The 22,953-nt window shown below is 41.2% G+C and overlaps 1 protein-coding gene across 1 annotated transcript in view; it reads right to left on the bottom strand.

Annotated features, from left to right (window-relative positions):
* Nucleotides 1–22,953, bottom strand: part of LOC107106402 (dedicator of cytokinesis protein 1) — a 288,943-nt gene that overhangs the window by 131,674 nt on the left and 134,316 nt on the right. The window contains exons 7-9 of the mRNA XM_015406534.1: nt 17,570–17,718; nt 4,816–4,901; nt 4,454–4,610 (exon numbers count right to left, since the gene is read on the bottom strand). Of these exons, the coding sequence (XP_015262020.1) occupies nt 4,454–4,610; nt 4,816–4,901; nt 17,570–17,718 (392 nt within the window). The remainder of the gene's footprint in view (nt 1–4,453; nt 4,611–4,815; nt 4,902–17,569; nt 17,719–22,953) is intronic.

Here is a 22,953-nt window from a genome sequence, read left to right as displayed (position 1 = left end):
CTCCATGAATCCTTTCCATTTGATTTACCATATTTCTTCAAATGTATGGTGATTGAACTGGCAATTTCAACTGATCACACACACACCTTTCTGCTGCAACCCCTCCTAATTTCTTTCCTCAGTTTCCTCAGTTTTTGTGGAGATCAGTGAGCTGCAGGGAGAGAGAGAAGGCAGGAAAGTTTGCCTCTGCTGATGGAAAATTTAGTCTTGGTGTGGAGCCAGAAACTGCCCTTTTGTGCCTTTGTACCTGCTGCATATTGTCACAGATAATATGCGTGGAAATATTTGCCTGGAAATAATTCAGAAGGCAAAGATGATTTAAGCCACATTGTGCTACTGAGGCATGATGACAAAAAGGATATTAAAAGGCATACGATTAGAAATATAGAATTAAATCACTATGGTCTGTGTAGCCCTGGCTACCTTGAATTCCACAGAAGCCTTTGAGAAAGCTTTGAATAAATATTGGGATTTTTTTTACTAGTTACACTGTTTTGTAAAAGACAGTAAACAGCTTGCATTACATTACATTACATTTGCGATTTATATACCGCCCTATCCATGAGGCTCAGAGCGGTTTACAGACACAATTTTATCTAAGCTAGGGGTACAATGGTGAGGGGAGGGTATTTTTCCTAACTAGGCACCTAACAGCAGGATCTTTCTTGAATTTGGTGGTGGATTCAATGGTGGTTCTTTTTCCTCAAGGGCGCAGATGTCCAGTGATTGAAGTACAGATTCTCTGCATTAGCAGCTCTTTTCCAGCAGATGGCCCCCACAGAACACGAACGAGGCAGCTCGACTCTTTGTCCAGTCTTCGTTGCACGTCAGTCGTTGCACGGCTCCAGTCTTCGTTGCACGTCATGCTCTTCAGGCACTGGTCTCCCTACTCCGGGCTCGCCGCCATCTTTGCCTTATCGTCATCGATTTAACACCATTGCCGCTGCTTTTCACACCGATCACGGAGGAAAGGTGGCCCCCGCTTGTATGGAGCAGGTACCCATTTACCTACTTGCCCATACAGGCTTTCGGACCGCTGGGTGGGCGGGAGCTGGGACAAAGGGCCGGGAGATCACCCCGGCCGCGGTGGGACTCGAACTGCCATCGGCAGTTCGGCTAGATTAACCTGCAGGTTTTTTAATGCCATGCGCCACCGCTCCCGCATGACATGTCTCGTGTCATTATTTCTGCATTTGTGTCTATATTTTTAAAGTATCATGTGATTTATGAGTTGAACTCTAATTGTAGGCATACTGTAACAACTAGAGATACTCCAGTAAAGTAGTCATGGCCCCAGTCACACGGCAAAGTTGCCGCAGGAGAGGCACGGGAGTCCCACGGATTTTCCGGGCACGATCTCACTCCAACATCTGGGAAGTGCAGTGCTCCCATGGCGAACCTGTGGCTCCCCGCCAAAGGTGCGGAGTTAAAAAACGCGGAGTTCCTGAAACTGCGGGCCAAGGGCGGGTGTCTGATCGTGTTCCTGGTGGATTTATGTGGCATCCGGCGCCCGCCGCTGTTCGTCTCCGCAGGTTGCGCAACAGCACCCAACAGCGCATGCGATTGCTAGTGCGATCGTGTGGCATGGCTTCTGTGCCGCGCTGCAGGATACCCATCTGATTGGCATTTTCCCCGAACAACGGGACCTCGACCGGGACGTGTGCTTGGGCGGCCGCACATTAGTTTCCTCTGGGGCAATTAGCCATGCCTCCCCCCGCGATATTCGGCCTGTGTGACCGGGGCCCATGTTACTTAAGGGCAAACAAATTCAGTATTTTGTAACTTTTCAGAGTCACAAATTACATATGTAGGCTTTTTGTGACAGGCAGAAAGTGCTGGTTAATAAAATTAAATGCAAGAGATACAATATAATTAACTAGGTGTCTCCCTATGTCTGTGCCTACAAACATATAAATATTATACAGATGAATACAATATCTACTCAGATGATGTGTGTATTCCTACAGAATAATGTTAGCGGGGACCTGGTATGCAACCTTACAATGTTCAATCAGCATTCTCAGGAACAACAATTATACTACTACATTTGAAGTGAAGTGGGGACAAGCCATCCATAATCTTTTTTTTTTTTTTTAAAGCTAGAGGTTACCATTCCTTATCCCAAAGGCCCCAAATATTTGGGAATTTTCATGAGATAGAAGAACTAAGCTCTTGTAGGGCTGGACATTTTCTAGTGAGGTAAATGGCAAGCAGTATCTTACTGTCATTCAAGACAATATACAGGATAGAGACAGTCAAGCTGAGTGATTCCAGACAACCAAGATTAAAAAAAAGAAAAAAGAAAAAAGAATTCCCCTGAAGAAAATAGCTGCTTTGTAGGGGTGGACTTATATGGCATAATATCCTGCTGAGGCCCCTCAGATTTTTTCATGTATTGCAACTTAGATGGATTATAGCAGCAAAAGCTATGCTGTAAACAGATGAATACACTTGAGGAATGAGAATGTGGGAATTAGAAACAAAGGCAAACAAAGCCAACACAAATTATAGAGAATAGCAATGAAAGTAAACTTCCTAAACTTTCCCAGTTTGATAAACTACTCTAATTTATTTTATATTTTTCAAAAGCAATGGAACTGTTCCTAGTTCTGGGTTGTTGTTGTTTTCATTTCTTGTCATCTTTCAGGAAGCAAGATCTTGTCATTCTAATTCTGCTCCGAACAGCAGGCAGCTTCTTCTAAAAGCAAATAGGTGTTATTCTACAGGTCCCGTTATCAGTGGCAACTTTCAAGAATTTTCTCCCATGCCAAGATTAGAAAAAAATGTTGCTCCAAAGGACAACTCTGATGCAAATGTTCTTTTCTGTATGATAGTTCAGCCTTCTGTTATGCAATACCAATAATTTCATGCCACCTGTTGCATGCTTTGAGATCAGTGTACTGAAGTTAGAAGCATGCAACATATATTGTAAAAACCCAGTTTAAATTCGATTATTCGGTCCTCCTGAATACAAAAATTTATTGCATGTTCTCTTCCTGCAACCTATTTATCTAATACTAGCATCTACTATTTATGTAGTGCATTAAGCATATTCTGTGTGTCCAATAAATCTTGATGAGCCGGTGCGATTTGGGACTCACCAAACATTGCTTTCTAGCAATTGGCTGTAATTTGCCAGATGCTTGAAGACCATCCTAGCAAAAAGGAGGTGAGCTACCTTGCATAGCCAGTACACTTTGCAGGTCTGGGCTAGAATAAGAGATACAAAATTATCTATACCCCTTAATTTATCAATTTATTTATATTGATTAGAATATGGAAGGATTTATTCTTTAGAACTGTACTGAAACACAGGTAAATTTAACAGTCTGCCGTGACTTTTTACTAACTGAACATTTAGTACAGGGGTCATATCAAGGGGTCATATCCTTAATCGTCCCTCCTCTGGACCATACCCTTAATCTATAACAGCCCCCACCAGCAGCTGCTTTTTAGGGCCAAAATAATGTAAGAACATTCAGTCACATCATGAAGAGGAGGTTGGTCTTCTCAAAAATACAGAACAAAGGTATCAATGGCAGTGTCTAATGTCTAGCTCTTTTAAACGCAGCACATTGATGAGGGTATTTGACCAAAACATTTAAAAACAATAAGGATTAATAATTCAGAACAATATTAAAAAAATTATTTTAATAATGTAGTCACCATGCTTAAAACAGCAGAGCTATTTGCCAGAAGCTAAAGTTATATATTTTACCAGAAACCTTGCAGTAATTCTCTAAAAGTGTACTTTCACATTGTAATGACATTGGATATTTAACAAAGTTCAGCGAAGAAATTGCCTCCTGTGTAAATGATAGTAACCTGAATTTACTCAAATTACAGGAACAGACCTAATGTAGATGGATTAAGGAATAGATGTAGAAGCTATAAAATGTTTATGATATAAAAACCAACCAGCTTTGCACACTTCCGCAATTTCTGAAGTTTCCCCATCCTATTCTAACCACGTAAACCAGTGAGGATTCAAAATATCAAATAGTCAATAAACTCATTATACAGTCTTGATAAACTCATTATACAGTCTGTATAATCCTCTATTTCATCTTCAGGAAAATGAAATTAGAGCTGAATATTATGAGGTAGAGTGAAGTGAGGAGACCTCAAAAAAGCTGGTTGTATACACCCTCATGGCAGTCCATATATATATATATGCATAGTTCTTCAAAATTAAGATAGAAAAAAACTCTACAAATAATTATTAATTTGTTAAAATTTTCTAAGCAGCATGATAAGGATAACATCTATTTTTTCTATTTAATTTAAATTCTGTGCCTCTAATTTCATGACCCTGTCCTTTAAAAGCTGTTGTTCTTATTTTCCAACAACATAATCAAAACCATAAAATCTGTGTTTCTCAGCAGGATCCTGCTGATTGTCTAAACATTTTCCATCCATTATAAATGTAGCCACCATACTTCTTCTAACTCACCAATACATTGACAGTACAGCTCATGCGATTCTCCTTGTTTTCATCATGCATAATCGTTCTGTAATCTAGAAGTCTCTCCATCAGACGAACCACAAGTTTAACAAAAGTTTCACCCGTTTTGGCAAGGTACTTATGTTTTCTGCAATGCTCCAGGAGACTGAAAAAATAATTACAAAAAAACCAAAAAACAAAAATAAAACTTGTTAATTACACTTGGAAGCAGGCCCTCAACCTAGGTGTAATTTTAAATATTTCAATCATTAACATATTTTAATTATTGCTAGGCTGCAAAGTGTATTGTCGCCTAACTGCTAACTCTCTCAACTGTTTCAACACAAATTCCACTGCTCACCAACACTTACATTTTTTCAAACAACACTTTATACTGTTCATCTCCTCGGCCTCCTTCTACTTCATGATCCAACTTGGTGATGATCTCATTTTCAAACTATAATTAAACAGAAAGAGGGTAAATCAGCACAGGAAAAATATTTCATTTTATTACTGTACAAATCAATAGGTCATAGCTTCACTGAAGATCACAATGAAATGGCTAACCATTGTTTTTAAGCTTGATTGCCTTTTAATGGTATAAGATCTCTGATATGAAGCTAGGCATAATGATTTGCTATACCCTATGAGGATCTTTCAGTTCAGGAAATATTTGGCTATGTTGTTAAATGGAGCTTAGGCAATTTCTTTAAGAAAATCTAAATAAGAAGGCTGATTACAGGAATAAAAGGTGGAGAATAACACTCAGAGCAGGGCACACAATGTCCTTTGCAATAATTATAATAGCAACAAATGCAAGCCATCTCAAAGCCCCATTACTGATGATATATAACACCTTAGACTGTTCTGCCAATTGCATCATTCAGTTGGATGAGCATGCTAACATCTATTTGGATTGGCTAAGTTGACTCACCTCAGAACACATCTAATAGATAGCTTCAAAGTCATTTGGAAGCTGAAGCAGAAAAGAGCTAATAATGGAACTTAAAGAGAGGGGTGTAACATGATCCCAGTGATGAAAAAATGTTTTTTTCTAGCTGAAGCATTTGATATTGGGTGGTAGCATCACCATGACAAGTAACTGAAGCCACAAGTTGTCGGTGACATATTCTTTCCAGCAGGGCTTTTTTTGTAGAAAAAGCCCAGCAGGAACGCATTAGCATAATAGGCCACACCCCTGACACCACAGATCATTAGCATATTAGGCCACACCCCTGACACCACAGATCATTAGCCTATTAGGCCACACCCCATGCCTTCCCTTGGCCCACCCCCCATGCCTTCCCTTGGCTTGCCCAGGCGCCCCGCAGCTACAGGGCACCTGGGCAAGCCAGCCCTTGGACAGGCCAGGGAAGGCATGGGGAGACATTTAAATGCCTCCCTGATCCTTCCAGGGGGCCCCTGGCCCACCCGCCTCGGAGTCCCCGGGGGGTTAGCTCTCCAGGCCTTCCCTCTGTAGCCATGCACACAAAGGTTTTGGCTGTAGTGGGTGTGGTCAACTCTGAAGCCAGTAGGAACTCCGTTCCTGTGCGTTCCTGCCCCAAAATAGCCCTGCTTTCCAGCATAAACACACACACACACACACACACACACTAAGCTCACCAACAGCTACAAAGAAAAAAAAAACAATTGAAGTCATCGCCCTCCTTTTCTGAGAGTTTGATATATTCTGTACCAAACAAACAAGGTGATTGACCAAATCTGTTCCAGTCAGATTTCCTTCTGCTCTATCTATTAATGATAGTCCTCTCAGAAGGCCTTTGAAGTATCACTGACAGCATGTTTGCATTTACTGTGAGACTAGATGGAAGATTCCACTTGTCAGTCTCCCTCCCTGGTCATAATTTAATAAAATAAAAATTATCCTTCTGTAATAAGAAAGAATTACAGGGGGGAAACCCTGCATCTGTATGCATCTGCGGAAATTTAATTAGGATATATGTATGACTTTGATCATAAGAAAGCAGGCATGGTAATAAAGAAGATGCAAACAACTTGTTTCAGCTTTAAAAATGTATAGATGCAAAGAAAAATCTTAATATCATGACAGAAATGTCTAGCGAAGGTAAAGATTCCTAAGATGTAGATGCTGATGATAATCTAAATGGAAGAATATGTTAGCCCCTGTAGTTTCCAGTGCTCTTCCATGTCCACCATGTTCTTTTGCTTACATATAATAACAACTCACAGTTTTCACCCTGCACCTTTAACATCTCCTTTCTTTCAACCACCACTCCCCCTGCTGGAAAAAGCCCTTTAAATTCTAATGAAGAATGAAATGTTCATGTCATAATAAATTATGCAAATATGTCTGACGTGCATAATTCAAAATTATTAGACGTTTGGGGCTTACTTGTCACTGGGACAGTATATACATTAGAGGCATGAATCACTTAAACTGATGTTTCTTAAAAGTAGTTTGGCAATGCAAAAGTGCCTCTAATGCATATAGTCAAAGCTGAAAATATGTTAAAGCTTCTTTTACAGCACCAGGGTGGTATAAAGGGATGACAACACAATCAACAATTTACAAATGCAATGCTACAGATAGTATAAGCAATGAAATTATATGGCAAGCATATGCACTCCTACTATGAGGGACAATAAATATATGATAATAAAACATATACATTTCAGCTACTGTACAGCAGAGAACACTTACAAAAAAAAAGATTTATCTCTAGTATATGAAGCACAGGCAATCCACCATGGAAGAACATTGTTTTAATATCCTGCTTGTCATTCCTTGATGAAAATTAAATCTTTGGAGCCCAGAAACACTTGCAACAGCCAAAACTCACCCAAACAGTTTGAATAGTTGGTAGTGAAATAGGGATGAAAGAAAAAGTCACAACATATTACATGACCTCCTTAGCTTCACTTGAAGTATTCAGTCATGCATCAGTCCATTGTAAGCCATAATCAAATATATTCATATGCCATTTGTGAGCAACTGCACCATACTAGAGTCATTGCTCCAGCAATTCCACATATTCATTCTTGAATCATGATACTGTCTATCAACATCTTCATATGCCCGGTATAAACTCTTCCAAATGGTGATTGCCAACATGATACTTTATGTGACATTTATAAGTACACCTACAAGATGATAGTCAATATGATGGTGAAAACCACGGTGAAATCTAAGTGAAATATGCACAACCTTGGCTCTTCCTCTATACTACCTTCTGTTTCCTAGTCATTTTTCAGTATCTATCCCAAAATTGAGTGCGCTGAATATACCAATACAAATTAAACACACTTGCAGGTTTTCTTTACACCGTTACTGGGGTTTCCAAAAAGTTTGAAATCAGTGGGCAGAAGAATATTGGAAATGGATGAAGAGACTAGAGTTAGGATAGTGGCATAGAATGGTAAGGGAACAGGAGCTACAGAAGAGAGAGACAAACCGTTGTACCACTACCTGTGACTATATGTCAACCTAAGGGGTTCCCAGCTTTATAACCTTTCAACCAGATGATACCAACATCAACTGGCATTTTTCTTTGCAAATATAAAGATTGCCACTGTCTACCAAATGACTGCATGTTTGCTTATGACCTCTGTGTGCCCCATACAATAAGTTATGCTTTTGCTGCTTTAAAATGTTAACTCTGAAAAGATACTACAAAATGAAAAAGTCATAAGAACAGATTAAAATGCAACTTCAGAAAATATTGCTACTTGGCCTTCTGTGCCCCCAATGAAGCAATGCAATTCTTAAGTATAATATATGTGATGGGTGTAGAAAAGAAATTAAAATCAGAGGAGGAGGAATAATCCAAGCCACCCCTTGCAGTGTGCAAGCTGAGAGGGGCATCCTGTAGTGCAAGGGCATGCCAAGCAGTAATTTAAAAGGAATACTGTAAACAAGAAAGCCACAAATCTTCACAGATCCTTTAATGAGATACAAAACCCAGACACATACTGGAGAAATTATTCTCTGGCTGAATATCAATAATCCCAGTATATGGAGATGGAATTTATTTTTATTTTTTTTTATGAAAGATGTCTGACATTCTGATGACACCCAAAATCTGTCAGTCATGTGAAAACTAAATGCAAACTACATGAAGTTTTGCTTAAGGATGCTGCAGCCAGGTTGGTCTCATAAATGATGTAAACATGGTATCTTCTTAAAATGCAGATATTAACTGTTCATGGTTTTGACCCAGAAAGGTAGATATGTAGTTATAAAAAGCACGACACCAAAAATAAGGGCAAGCTGGGGTGGCATGGTGCCCTAAGTAGCAGCTGGGGTGCCCCTGCCCCACCAGCCACCCCAGACTCTCTGATAGGTCCAGCATTGGGCCAGGTGGGCCCCAGCTTCCCACGCTCATTGCTGGCCCACCCCCTCTGCCCTGGCAAGAGCCACTGTGGCTACTCTTGCCATCTCCTCCCTGCCCCTGCAGCTCCACAAATGGGACCCGTGGTGAGTGCAGGCCCTGATTTAAGGATGCTGCAGCCATGTTGGTCTCATTTGTGAGACCAAATGAAGTAAATGTGGTATCTTCTTAAAACACAGATACTAACTGCTCATGGTTTTGATCCAGAAAGGTAGATATGTGGTTATAATGGAAAATCTGATTTATCAGCATGGACTGATTATTGCTACTATATGAGATACAGATCAGAGGTTGCGAGTTCCACTATTTCCAAATGGGGGAAACAGCAAAAGATTCTTTACTTCTTATTGTTTTTACAACCTAAGTCATAAACAGCAAACCCTCACCCCACAGGAGGAGAACCTAAAAGTTAGTTATCATGTAACTTAACAACAGCTGCCAAAAATTTCGCCACACATAGTAGTTTGTTTATCTTTTTCACTGAGTAGCCAGGATGATTTTGCTTCTAGAGAAAGAGAGTTCTGATTAAATAATGGGGAAATCAATTCAGCTCTTAGTTCTGAGAATTTAGGACTATCGAAGAGGATGTGGTTTACAGAGTCAATTTTGTTGCTGCCACAATTGCAGTCTATCTGAATATGGAATTCCACTGAATCTTCCTAGTGTCATTGCTGAAGTTAAGGCATTCAGGCATGCTAGCATAAAAGCCCTTCTATACCTTGGAGTAGTAAACTCAGATAGATAATTTGGCACTTTTGTTGGAGGGAGAATGCCAACTGAGAAGGATGAACACATTCTGTGAGCTCTGATCAGCGTGCTCTCATAACTGAAGTCCTTAAGACATCTTCTGGTGAGCTGGGTCAGTTCTTGACTACTCATTGTTTCCAAAATACCCAGGCATGACAATTTGTAATCCAGTAGTCTATCCCAATCACTTATGAAGTCGTCCAGCTTAACTAGCTAATCCAGTAGTCTATCCCAATCACTTATGTAGTCATCTAGCTTAACTAGCCCAAGGAAGCTTGTTTCTGGGTTTGATTTTAATATCCTAAATTTCAGATTAAATACTCTTCCCCAGGCCTTTGCTTCAAAGGACGTCTCTACAGCTTTGGTTTTCAGAACTATTCCAGAGACACACTGAGGATTCCTAAGATATTGTATAGGAATCTTAGTAGTGGGTTATTAATGTTGTCTGTTACTGCTCAGATCCACACCCCGGCAGCATATAGCATATGCCCAACGACTCCAGTGATGAGTACCTTAACTGCTGCAGGAACATATTGGCCCCCAGAGGAATAGTGGAATCTTGAGATGGCCTTCCCAGTGTTCAAAGCAGCTCTTATAACGGATTTCAGATGCACCTTCCAAGAAAGATTTGCTGGAAAAATAGTTCTTAAATATTTGAAATGGTCCACCTGCTCCATAGGTTGATCTGCTACTGCTTATTTGTAGTTATTCTTCATTTTTTGCTGAAGAGAAGAACCTTTAACTTGGTAATATTAATATCTAAACCCTCATTGGAGCAGTACACCACAAAGCAACCTATAAGCTTGAGAAGGCTGACCACATATCTTGACAGGAGAGCAGTATCGTCCACCTACAAGAGACAGGGTATTTTGGTGTGAGCCAGGCGAGGTGAATTGAATTCATCTCTGGAGATATGAGGAATTAAATAGTTAAGGTATGAATTAGATAACAACAGGGTAAGGATGCATCCTTGATTAACTCCTCTGCTCAGTGGGATAGCACCAGTCAGTTCACTGGATGAACCACATCTCACTTGGGTTGTAGGCTGGTCATATAGTTGTTTAATCAAAAATAGGAGACGCCTATAAATAGAATTATTCAATTTGTCCCATGGGCACTGAGTCAAAAGCTGCTCTAAGGTCCATGAGGGCAACAGCTAGCAATCCATCATTTGAGCTAGTATACTTGTCAGCAATGAACTGGAAACTGTGAAAATGATCAACTGCACTGGCTCCTCTGTGGAATCCTGCCCAGAATGGCTTCATCCTCAGTCCAGGAAAGTAACTTCTCACATCCTCAGTCCAGGAAAGTAACTTCTCATAATTTGCCTGCCATTGATAGTAAATTTATGAACTGGTAATGATTTGGGTTTCTTGGATCACTTTTTTATGGATGAGGACTATAAAGGAGGGCATAATTCCTGTTTCGTTTATTTGTGTAAATATTGGTGCCAGAATCTCTGCCCACCAATCAGGATTTGCTTTCAATAGCTCTGCAGGTACCAGGTCAGGGCCTAGTGCATTCCCAGATTTCATTTGAGATATTGAAAGTTTAATTTCCGGTACTGTGTTAGGGGGCCATTTCTCAAGCTTTGGTGTGAAAGTCATTTGGGCAGAGGTGCTGTTGGCAGATGTAATCACAAATAAGGCCTTGAAATGGGCCTCCCAACAGCTGGCAGAGATGTGGCAGAAAAGAAGGATCTAGTGTTTAGATCCTTTGCGATCAATCCCAGAAGATTTTTGTATCTTTTTGTTTGAAATCCCAAATTAAATATTTCAACGAGGTGGTTAAAGCAGCTCTTTTTTTTACTTTAAGGAGCATTCTGAGTTCACGTTTTCACAAGGAAGTCCATTTAAGTATACCTCTGTCATTGTGTGATTTAAACTGCCGATGCATATAGCAAATTGCCCTTTTAAGGACCTGCAGTAAGTATCAAACCAGTTATCTTGCCTGCTCTGGCCATGCAGATCGCTAATTGAGCCACAGGATGTGTACAGTGGTTGAAAGAATGTTATCAGTTTGACCATTACATGTAAGTTCATCTCTAAGGGGGAATAGATAGAGATTTTAGCCTTAAGTTGACAAACTTTAGGACAGCTCTTTTCTGTAGATTTTCTGGGCTGTATGGCCGTGGTCTTGGCATTGTAGTACCTGATGTTTCACCAGCAGCTGTGACTCGCATCCTCAGAAGTATAATACAGAAAGATGGAGTCCTCTGTGTCAGGTACTACAATGCCAAGACCATGGCCATACAGCCCAGAAAATCTACAACAACTAATGAACTCTGGCTGTGAAAGCCTTCGACAACATTGCTCTTTACACTGTTTATTCCCTTTGTAATTTACTCTCTTGTGTTCCAGCACACTGATATGAGTCTGTTTTGATTCTGACTTAAGTGGAGAGAGGTGGCGGATTGAAGAAAATCCCTTTGTGAAATATTTAACGTTAACTGCAGAGGAAGATGATTGCCACCCATATAGTCTGTTGTCTCCAGTGAATCGATCAAATTAAACAAACTAGGTGAGACTATAAAGTAATCAATAATGCTGGCACCACACTGATTAATACACATAAAATCCCCCTTGATGTCAACCTGTGGACAACCATTGCCCATTGTTAGTAATTAGAGAGGCTATTCAGTTCCCAGCACTGTTTGTTTGTTAGAGTTATACACCGCCCTCCCCACCAAGTCATGCTCAGGGCGGTTGATATTGGTATATTTGGATCTTCTTTGCACTAGAGAAAAGTTATTTATTGACTGATTTTTAAAGCTTTTGAAGAAAAGTTCTTCATAGGTTGCACCAGTCCAAGCATTGAAATCACCAGCCAACATAAGCGGGACTGACAGGTGTGTATCCCCAACTTTCTGAATGCACATATTCAGACTGCCCCAGTGCTGATTTATGAGTCAGCAAAGGATTCTATGATGGAGCGCCACTTTGCCAGATGAACCTCCTGCTTACATGATTTGTTTGCTACCCTGGTATAGAGAAGAAAGGATAGCTGTGAGCTTAAAGTCAAATCAGCTAACAAATAATAATGCTGGCAAGAATTTTTATTATCTGCTAACGGTAGAAAAATTTGGATCCCCCCCCCCGAAAACAAACTTCCCCAGTTTGAAAAATGAGCCATTATAAGCCTTTCTAAAATTTGCTCCCAGTTTCTAATAGTCTGCTTTGGTGCCAGCACTCTCTACCATCACACAGTTTCTCATTTGGCAAAATGTACTGTGACAAAGAGGAAGCAGCAGCAGAGACGGCTAATATGGAGGACTTCAGTAGAGGCACGGCCTCATCTGTAATGCCTGGGCACTCTTGGATATTTCTGAGCATGCCAAGAACTATTTACTGCTACTGGGAATCCTGTGAACTGAGCCTGTAAGCACTGAGAACGCTGTCTAGTAAGCAGAGAGGCATTACAGTCTAGTATGTTTGGCTGCAATGGATACTACTGAGCATGCTGAGAAGAATCCAAGAGAAATCAGACTTTAAAGATTAGTTCTCTGCTGCTGCTGCCCCCTTCTCCACTCACTTCCCTGCCAGAAATTAGGGGTGTCAATTTCAGGTTGGAAAATTCCTGAAGATCTGGGTGTGGAGTCTGGGGAGGGCAGGGTTTGTAAAGGGGAGGGGTGTCCCAATACCACAGTGTCCAGCCTCTAATACACCTATTTTCTCCAGGGGAAGTATCTCTGTAGTCTGTAGATCAGCTGTAATTCCAGGAGATCTCCAACCAATCCTTCCAGAAATAGTTTTGGAAAAGGGGATGGCAGAGAAGGTTAGGAGTTAAGTTTACACACACAGACACACACACACACACACACACACACGAACTTATTATGGTGAAAGCTAGACCAGCACTACTATTAACTTAGAAAGCTTTTGCTCATGCAAAGAAACTCAAAGGAACCATTACACACATTGCATTGTGAATATCCTAGCTGTCTGCATGACATACGCCTGACATCAAGGAGGCATCTCAGTCATAGCAACAGGGGCATAAAATGGGGATCTGTCTCTTATAGTATAAGATCCCCCTTCATGAAGTACAGATCCTGGGTAATTCTGGTGCTGTATTCAATGTGATCAGATGGCCCATCAACAGAGTATTTTGTTCCCAACACATTATTCTAAGTTTATTATTAACAGTTGCCTCAAACACGGACCTTTCCCCCGCCAGACAACACTTACAAACGCCAACTTTAGTAACATTCCACCAGATGGCTGCCCAGGCTTTGCTAAAAAGATGGTGAGCCAAGAAAACAAAGATGTCACATCTGGGGATGCCATGTTGCCTATTCCTTTCCCCTCCTTGTTATAACTCTGCCTATTTTGCTCTCCTCTTTGCTGTACAAAATTTCCCCCCCTCCACTGTTCTTCTCTTTCCCAGTGGCTATGATTACCTCAGGGGACCCGGGTTACCGCATTCTCTTACCTGACTCATCCTCATATAACTTGTTTCAGTTTCTTCCTGTATTGTTTCTCTGCTATCATTGTCTACTTGCTTCTCCATATGCTTGGAATATTCTCCCTCCCCATAACCATTGTGCTTTCTCTTTTTGCTGCTTTCCAAGCCACTCCCGCCTCCCACCTTTTAAAAAAATCTTCATTTGATGGAAGAAACCATCAATATTCTGTTATCAGTTTTGTAATAACTGTGCTCAGCTTGACCAATCCCGATTTTAAGGGAGTGCATTTATCCTTTTTTCTTTCCCCATTCCGTTTCATTGTATGTAAAGATCAAAGACAATCCCTGCCATAAAGGACTCACAATCTAAGCAGTCAGGGACAATGAGACATGGAAATATCAAAAGGTTTGGTGATACATGTGCAGTTGTACAGAAAAACCAAATTAAATTAATTACAATCCAGCTAGGCTGAATCAGTGAAGACTCAGGGTCTTTATCTGGAAAGTATACCCCTAGCTGCATTCAGGCTCTGCACAATACTCTTACTGAAGGTAAAGTTTGCCATCAAGTCGCAACCAACTCATGACAGCCCTGTGAAGTTCCAACTGAGTGGGGTTTCAAGACAAGAGATGAGCAGAAGTGATTTGCTATTGCCTTCCAGTGTGCTCCTGTGGAAATACATTAGGCACAGACACCACATTAGAAATGAATGCACCCCTGGGGTTATCCATAATATGGTATTTCATGTGCAATATTCTTATGACCGAGGTATACCACGGTAGGATGAAAAACCTATGTAATACACACACACATACACACACAACTATTGCAACATCAGTGTATACTGACATTTTTACATTACTTATATATTTTAAAATTCTTTGCCTGAGGAAGAACTTTTTTAAAATTCAGGAATAGATTTGCATTGGCAAAAAAAACTCCACTGAGTGCCAAGCTAGATGTGACAGCATCTTCTTATCTACCACGGGGACGATGCTGCCATTAAAAAGCCTAACATGGGCGGCTTAAAAATGCCAGGAGAGCCCAGTCATCGGGACTGCAATGCAACAGGACAAAGCACACTTCCCCCCCCCCCCCCCCAATTGCTGAAACAGCCACAGGGAAATATTCTTTGAACAACTGAATTGCCCAAAAGCAAGGAAATGGAAAACTGAGCCATTCCTGCCCTCTGTGACCTCACCAAAGGAATAAATGTTTATTATGAAGTAAATTTTAAAATACACACTAGCCACCTTTTTAGCCCACGCAAATATATTTCTGTAACCTTCACATATGGCACAACTCGGCTGACTGGTAAAAGCTGTCCCCCCGCCCCCTGACTGTAATATCTTGGTTTCTTGATTTTTTTTTGGAAAAGTATGAAGATGGATTGCATAATAATCACCAGGATAGCTCTAAATATGTAAAATAACATGCCAGAATGTTAAGTAAAACTCAGCTGCAAAATAAAAATAATAAACAGGTATGTGACAGCTGTCCTACAATTTTCTTTCCTTTTCTACATCTTATTGCTAGTGGCAGGTCCATAATTGGCTCCATGATGGTTAGACATTATTGTAGCATGACTTAAAAAACACATTCCATATATTTTGATGCAACAGGATGCCTCATAAACAACCTTGCTTTTGAGAGCTGCAAATCTAGTGGGGGGTAAAATATCTCTCTTTGCCAATGGTTTTCAATTCATTTTCCAAATGAAACATCTCAATCAGAAGCTATTCAAAAGCATACAAATGGCATTGTTTGTGTGTCACTCAATAATCACAGTTATAATCGAGCAGTGCATTTGTCACAGTCCACATGGTAGAGCTATACTTAAACTTCACTACAAAGGCCAGAAGGAAGACACTGAGCTGAGATCCTTATTAGAAATTCATGTTAACACCTCTTCAGAGGAAGGTATGATGTTAACATCTCTAATCCTTTTAAGTCTATCACATTCATCAAAGTCCATTAATTGTGTGAGACGTTTACTGAGGGCAGTGGGATGTTATGTACTGTTAAAAGACAGATTTACATGATAATTCTGCTCCAGCTGGCTTGCACCTCCCCAAAGAAGTTAAAAGTTTCTTGCTCTTCAGCACACTTTTGCACACCAGTATCCACGTGCCACCCACCATGACTTGAGATTTGAATTAATTAGGGCTTCTAATTTTTTTATGATGCTTACGGGAACCATGTTCTGCATTGTAAGTAGCAATTATTAATTTTCAGATTCCGGGGAAAACAAAAGTTAAAACACTCACTGACAACTAGATAAGAGACACCGTCGCCTCGTTGGTTTTACAATTTACTGTCATCCTCTAGAATTCAATAAAAAAGATTCTTTGTTCCTTTTTGCTGGCAGTCCCAACTAAATTACCTGCTTGTCATAACAGAATTCTAGGTAGGGGTGCTTTATTTGCATCAGTAGTGTGGTGTTAGCAATCATGTGTATTATTCATTTGTTTATTTTGCTGCCTGTATGGTTCCTTCTCCCCATTTTTTGGCTTCTAGAAACATGCCACATTTTCTTTATATGACACAAGATGGATAAATAAGTGGATGTTCGTTTTATTGCTAAAAGACACAATTTATACAGCTGCTAATTCTTAAGGAATCTTTTATCAGATTACTAGTTAGTGCTGGAAAACAGGTTTAAGAAAGCTGAAAAGAAAGTAATTCTTCACAAAAGACATTCTCATCTGATGGAATTCATTATTGCAACATGCAGTGATAGCAACTAGCTTAGGTGATCTCAAAATAATTAGATTAATTCATAGCTGTTTGCCATGATGGCTGAAATAAAAATTACGTGTTTAGAGGCAATGTACCTCTGGGTGCCAGATGCTGGGGAAGAACAACAGGGAAAGGCAACTTACCTGTGAGCCTGTAGGGGCATCTTGCTGGCCATTCTTGGAAACAAAATGCTGGGTTAGACAGTCTGATACAGAAGAGTTGTCCTTACATGGTGTGCTTGGGCTCAACCATACTGGGAGGATTCATGTGATTAGGGCTACATGCAGATGTTCAGTGCTAACACAACTTTATGTGGCTTGTGAATGTTACATGTGCCAAATCAGAGGATCTGTTGTGAGTCTCAGTCTGCATCTGCCCTTAGATTTAAGTCTCCTTTAGATTTGGTGCAGAACACTGCAACTGCAACAGTCTCACAAAACGTTCAATACAAAAAAACTTTTCATTCAAAGTACAAACTTTCAATCTTTCTAGACATAGCAAAGTAAATGCTAAGGTATATATGGTACATAGGCAGAACACAACATATCCAACAATTTAACTTGCAAAGAGTCACAAGTACCATCATTCAACTTATTATCATTCATCATTCACATTTGGCTGCCACAACTTGGGACACACCATCCAAATGCTGGTTTGTGTTGTTGTAGATAGGCAGGCACCAAAATGAGTCTGTGTGTGTGTGTGTGTATGTGTGTGTGTGTGTGTGGTGTAGTGTAGTTCCCACTGAGCCACCATGTGGGGCACAAACTGTGCAAACCTGATCAGTACTGAAAAACATAAAACTTAAGGTTTTGCTTTTAACAAGGAAAGTATGTTTAGACTTTGTAATTAAATTATTCTTACCATCTGGAAGCTCCGGGTAGAATGAAACTCACACTGCATCATATCAAAGAAGATTGGAATAGTAGCTTTTCTAAGTTCAGTTTCAGGGATCAGTGTCATTTCTAACATGGGCCCCACCATCTCAGGAATGAATTTGATCTTATGTTGGCCTGCAAGGACAAAAGAGTACATCTGAATTCATGAGAAAGTGGCTTAAATTAGAGCCAGGGTTCACCTGTTTTGATCACATGTGTCTGTTTTGAATGCCCTGGAAAAAACAACAGTGTTAGAGGGCCTTCAAGTGTATAGAGAATGTGGCCAAACTGAGACATTGAAACAGACATTTGCTCATGATGTGCACAATCTCGGCTTACAACTATGTGTCTATGATCCCTTCCTCCTCCCCTTGTATCCAGAGAGTATTTGAAGGCCTCTTGGTTTCAGCAACCTTCAATTAAACTGCAATTTGCTGTGACATCCAAAGGCAGGTGTCTGAGCAAACTGGAGTTTGATTCGAATCCCGGTTTATGGGTGAGAAACAAAACATAACAAAATAATTTGTCCAGGCACCTACATTTGGGTGTCATGATAAACTTGAGTCTGATTGAAGACTTCTGAAACCAAGACAACTTTACTCAAGCTCTGTATGTAAGGAGAGGCAGGAGGAAAATCACAAACCTGTCAGCAAACTGAGATTGTGCCAGTCATGAACAAAGCACTGTTTGTGATGTCTGAATGCAGCCTCTATTTTCCATATCACTGGAAAAACGCAGCCTGCCCCAAACACATATAAAATTAGGAAGCAGGATTTACAAGTGGGGTGCCACTAGGGTTGTCAGTCCCCAGGTGGGAGCAGGGGATCCCCCAATTTGGCGGGCTCCAATCCACTGCTGGACAGCTGGACAGCAGGAGATGCCCCACCCCCAACACCAACCACATGAGACAACATTCCCAGTGTGATGATGTCAAATGGAAGTGACATCATCACACTGGGGATGCTGCATGGCAAAACTCTATGATAACCATAGAGTTTTGTCCAAAATACTAAAGCGTTACCACGTGGCACCCCCAGTGTGATGACGTCAATTCCATGTGATGTCATCATGCTGGGGAATGTCACGCATGGTGACGTTGCCCCGCTCCCGCATTCCTGGAGAGCTCCCTCCCACCCCCTACCAGGGAGTGAAGAGTACTTGGCAACCCTGTCAGTCAGATTTTAACCACTGTGGGGCTTGCCTCATTAGTAGCTCTCTTTGTATAAATGAAACAAACATTTACACAGTATGAAGATACCTGCTGATATTTTTAAAGCCAAAAAAGTAGACCTGAGATTTCTTTCCATCCTCAAACTCCATCTTCCCAACCCCCAGTCACATTCACCAGGTACTATCCCAGTATCCTTTATTTCAAATTCAGACTGAACTTCACCAAATTTAAATATCTACAATCAATTAACATGAAACAAAAAAGAGATATCTCATTGTCTTTAGGCTCAATAATTCATTGTTTCCATTGTTTTTTCCTTCAGAGCCAATGTGGCATAATGATTACAGTGTCAAACTAGGATCTGGGAAACTCCAGGTACAAATTCCCAGTCTTGCTAGGTGACCTTGAGCCAGTCATGTACTTTCAGCCTAACCTCCCTCACAGGGTTGTTGTAAGCAGAAATCGCAGAAGGGAATGATGTAAGGCACTTTGGAATGAATGAAGCAAAATGAAATAAATCATCGAAGACAGTGATACTCACTCCAAGGCTTACAGGGAGCCACATGCACATTTACTATCAACCAAAAGGGTCACATGATTCTTGTATGCCCTGTGTGCCACCCCCTTCAACACACATGTACAATAGTATAACTATTAATATTACATGTTCAACTATAACCTTATTAATGACCATTGCTGAACCTTAGACAGCTCTTGTGGTTCTGGAGTGAGGGGGAAAACTTCCTTCCTGCCTTCTCACTCTCTCCTCAGCATGATGAAGCACAATAGCTCAGGCAAGAGAATGCCAAGGCACAGAGGAGAGAAAGTTGGCTGTGAAGAAACGGAAGTAAAATCACTGCAACTCTACTGTAGCTACCTTGCTCTCGTTCCGAGAGCTGTGTGAGTGCTGAGATGAGAGTACAAAGGTTGCAGAGAAGGGGGAGTTGTTGAATAGTGGGGGGGAATGAAGGGGGTGGCTTTGGGGAGGAATATGACACTGTACTGTAACTTTCAGTGGATACTGAAAAGTGACATCACATTGCCAACGAAACCCTCCAGGATTCAGACAAAACTCTATGGTAAAACCACAGCATTTTGTCCAAATCCTAGAGTATCACACTGGCAATGTGATGACCCTGAAGGGGTAGTCACTAGAAGTGACACTGCACCATTCATTTTCCAGCCATTTCCCCCTTGCCACCCCACTGAGTGGCAGCAAGTAACAAAGAGGGATGCCAAGAGGTCTCCTTTTGAAGAGGATATGCCCTTTACTTGCATCCATGGCATAAGGCTCACACTTTGGGGATGCTAACCTGTCCTTGAGTTCCTCTGCCAGCAGTTATTTCAAGGTGGGAACCACCAGTCATCCACAAGTTCTACTGAGATGTCACATTGGGAAGTGCTGTTCAGAAGAGCCACAGGTGGCATGTCAAAGAGCCAAGTGTGGCTCCCAAGTCACTGAGTATCACTGCTCTGTTAAAGTAAAATTTGTAACAGGCTTGTAGGAAGACTAACTTTTCCCTCACAATTTTTCTGCCTTCTCCAAGCCAATGAATCTTAGAATGAAGATAATAATCTACTTTCTTTACTGGATTCAACTGAAGCCTTTGCTACTGTGACCAAAGTGTACACTTACTTTCCTAATGGTTTACGTTACCAGTGTTCAAAGAGAAACAGTTATCAAAGTACTTAGGCTGGGCTAAAAGTAAATTTGTTTTAACAGAGAAATAGAATTTACCTCAGTTTTTCAAAATTTCAAAATGGATAATATGCTTAAGTGCACAGCCAAAAATACCTTACAACATTTACATTACATGAGACAGATGAGAATGCAGGACAACTATTGTTAATGTTAACAAAATGCTCTCTGCATTTTTCTATCCCAATCTTATTATGTTATGAGAGCCTCAAGATATGAAGCTGCACCTAAGCCAGGGCTACAGTAGATATCACTTAAGATATTTCATTATCAAGAATATTAATTATACACATCCAAAAAAAAGTATCACTCTCCATGCATACAAGGTAAAGGTAAAGGTTCCCTTGCTCGAAAGCCAGTCGAATCCGACTCTAGGGTTGCGGTGCTCATCTCCGTTTCAAAGCCGAAGAGCCAGCGCTGTCCGAAGACATTTCCGTGGTCATGTGGCCGGCATGACGAAACACCAAGGCGCACGGAACGCTGTTACCTTCCCACCGAAGTGGTACCTATTTATCTACTTGCAATTTCTTGCTTTCGAACTGCTAGGTTGGCAGGAGCTGGAACTAGAGACGGGAGCTCACTCCATCATGCGGCGCACTCGGGTCTTGAACTGCTGAACTACCGACCTTCCACAGCCTGCAGCTCAGCGCTTTAACCACTTGAGCCACCACAGCTCCATGCATACAAAGTCAAGCGCTAAGTATACAATTATTTGCAAAGATCAAAACAATGACAATAAGAAACATCCTTTGAATAACAGAATGTTAGCTGCTAATTCAGGATTACAAACCACATATTCTTGGACACATCCAGATACAGCATACATACATATTCTAAACGAGCTCAGAAGAAATTCTCACTTCCATCATGAAATTCTTTTGTAGCACTGTAGAAGTCCAAACGTAAGAAATATTCATTTCTCACCTCTAAATTCTGAACATCAGCACAGTGTCAAAATATTCATTGAACAATGAATACTGACTTACACCTGACTCTAGCTAAACTCTTAGCTCTGGCAGTACCACAAAGACTGGCCTGAGCTGTAGTAGATAAAATAGTATTTGCAAGCATTAGAGAGTCAGCTGACCATTGTAGAAATCAATTTTACACCACTATTGGTTCTTTTGTTCCTGAAACCCACAGGGGTCTTAGTAGTCGTGCAATGCCACATGTTATGGCTTGATAATGACATTTACATGCCTGATTCTAGGAGATCCAGTACAGTGCTGCTAATATGGTAACCAGGTAACCAGATCACCTGGCCCAGCTTCGTGGCTTCTGCCCTAACTACCAGAGAAGGTAAGGGTAATCACAGCTCAGCTTAAGTACCAGTGGTAACACTGCTGGCTGGCTCAAGGTAGTATCCAGGCTGGTCATACACAGAAGAAATGCAGAGGTAGCGAGCTTGATTGAATGGAGCCAATCCATCAGCAGAATAACGACAAACCATATGAGGCAATAAACAATGACTGAATGTGTGTGTGGGCACATCTGCCAGCTTGGCTCTTTTTCTTGAACGATCTACTCTACAAGTGCTTTGAAATCTCTGCAATGAATTTACTCTTCATTCGTGGGAATAGACAGCTTCAGTGCTTCCCACCTGTAAAATAAGTAATCTACATAAGAACATAAGAGAAGCCAATGTTGGATCAGGTCAATGGCCCATCCAGTCCAACACTCTGGGTGCGTTCAGACGCAGCGTTTGCAACGGTATAGGTGCCGGTTGCAATCGGTGTACTTACCGGCATTCACACGTAGAACATCTGCCTTCTGTCCCTAACCGTTGCAAAGCCCTTTAAACCATTGTACTCTTAGGTCCCCAAGTGGTGGTATCCTGAGTACAATGGTTGTAATCGCTGTACCCGCCGTCTGATCGCTCTCCACCATCGAGAAACAACTTCCGTTCGGAAGCCTGAGGCTTCCGCTCCCCCCCCCACACCATTTGTTTTTTAAAGTAAGCGATATGCGCTTGGGCGAAGCTTCGCCCCGGCGTTTGTTTTTTTAAAAAAGAAAAGGTCCTCAGGGGGCAGAGAGAGGGAAGAGTGGCAGCTACTTTAGGGTGACCGGAGGAGTGGCAACAATGTGTCAGTTTCCCGAGTCGCAGGCAGTCTCCACGAGCCATTGAAGGAAAGGCGGGGGAGAGAAAGAAGAGCCTTAAAGGAGACCAGCCGCCAGGGTTTTGTGGAGTCCACGGGTGGGGTGGGGGGATAATAAAAGAGCCTGCTTTTCCCCCTCCTCTTTTCCCCATTTGCAATTTCGCACCGAGAAGAGGTGGGAGCGGGTTTGATTCAGCGTCAAATTGCAACTGCATGCATATATTTTTTTAAATCATCAAATGGGGGAAAGGGGGTGGGGGAGAAGGGTCTTCCATGGGTCATTCCAAATCGTCTTTCTGTCTCTCTCTTTCTTTTTTTGGCCTTTTCTGGTGCAATATTGCTCCTGCTGTGGGCCCCTCTTTGCAGTTCCAAAGAGCTTTGTAAAAAAAGGGGGGGGAATAGAA

The sequence above is a fragment of the Gekko japonicus genome, unplaced genomic scaffold (assembly GCF_001447785.1).
Source record: "Gekko japonicus isolate JY-2015 unplaced genomic scaffold, Gekko_japonicus_V1.1 scaffold23, whole genome shotgun sequence".
Taxonomy (NCBI): Eukaryota; Metazoa; Chordata; class Lepidosauria; order Squamata; family Gekkonidae; genus Gekko; species Gekko japonicus.
This window is presented reverse-complemented; position numbering and strand designations above follow the sequence as displayed.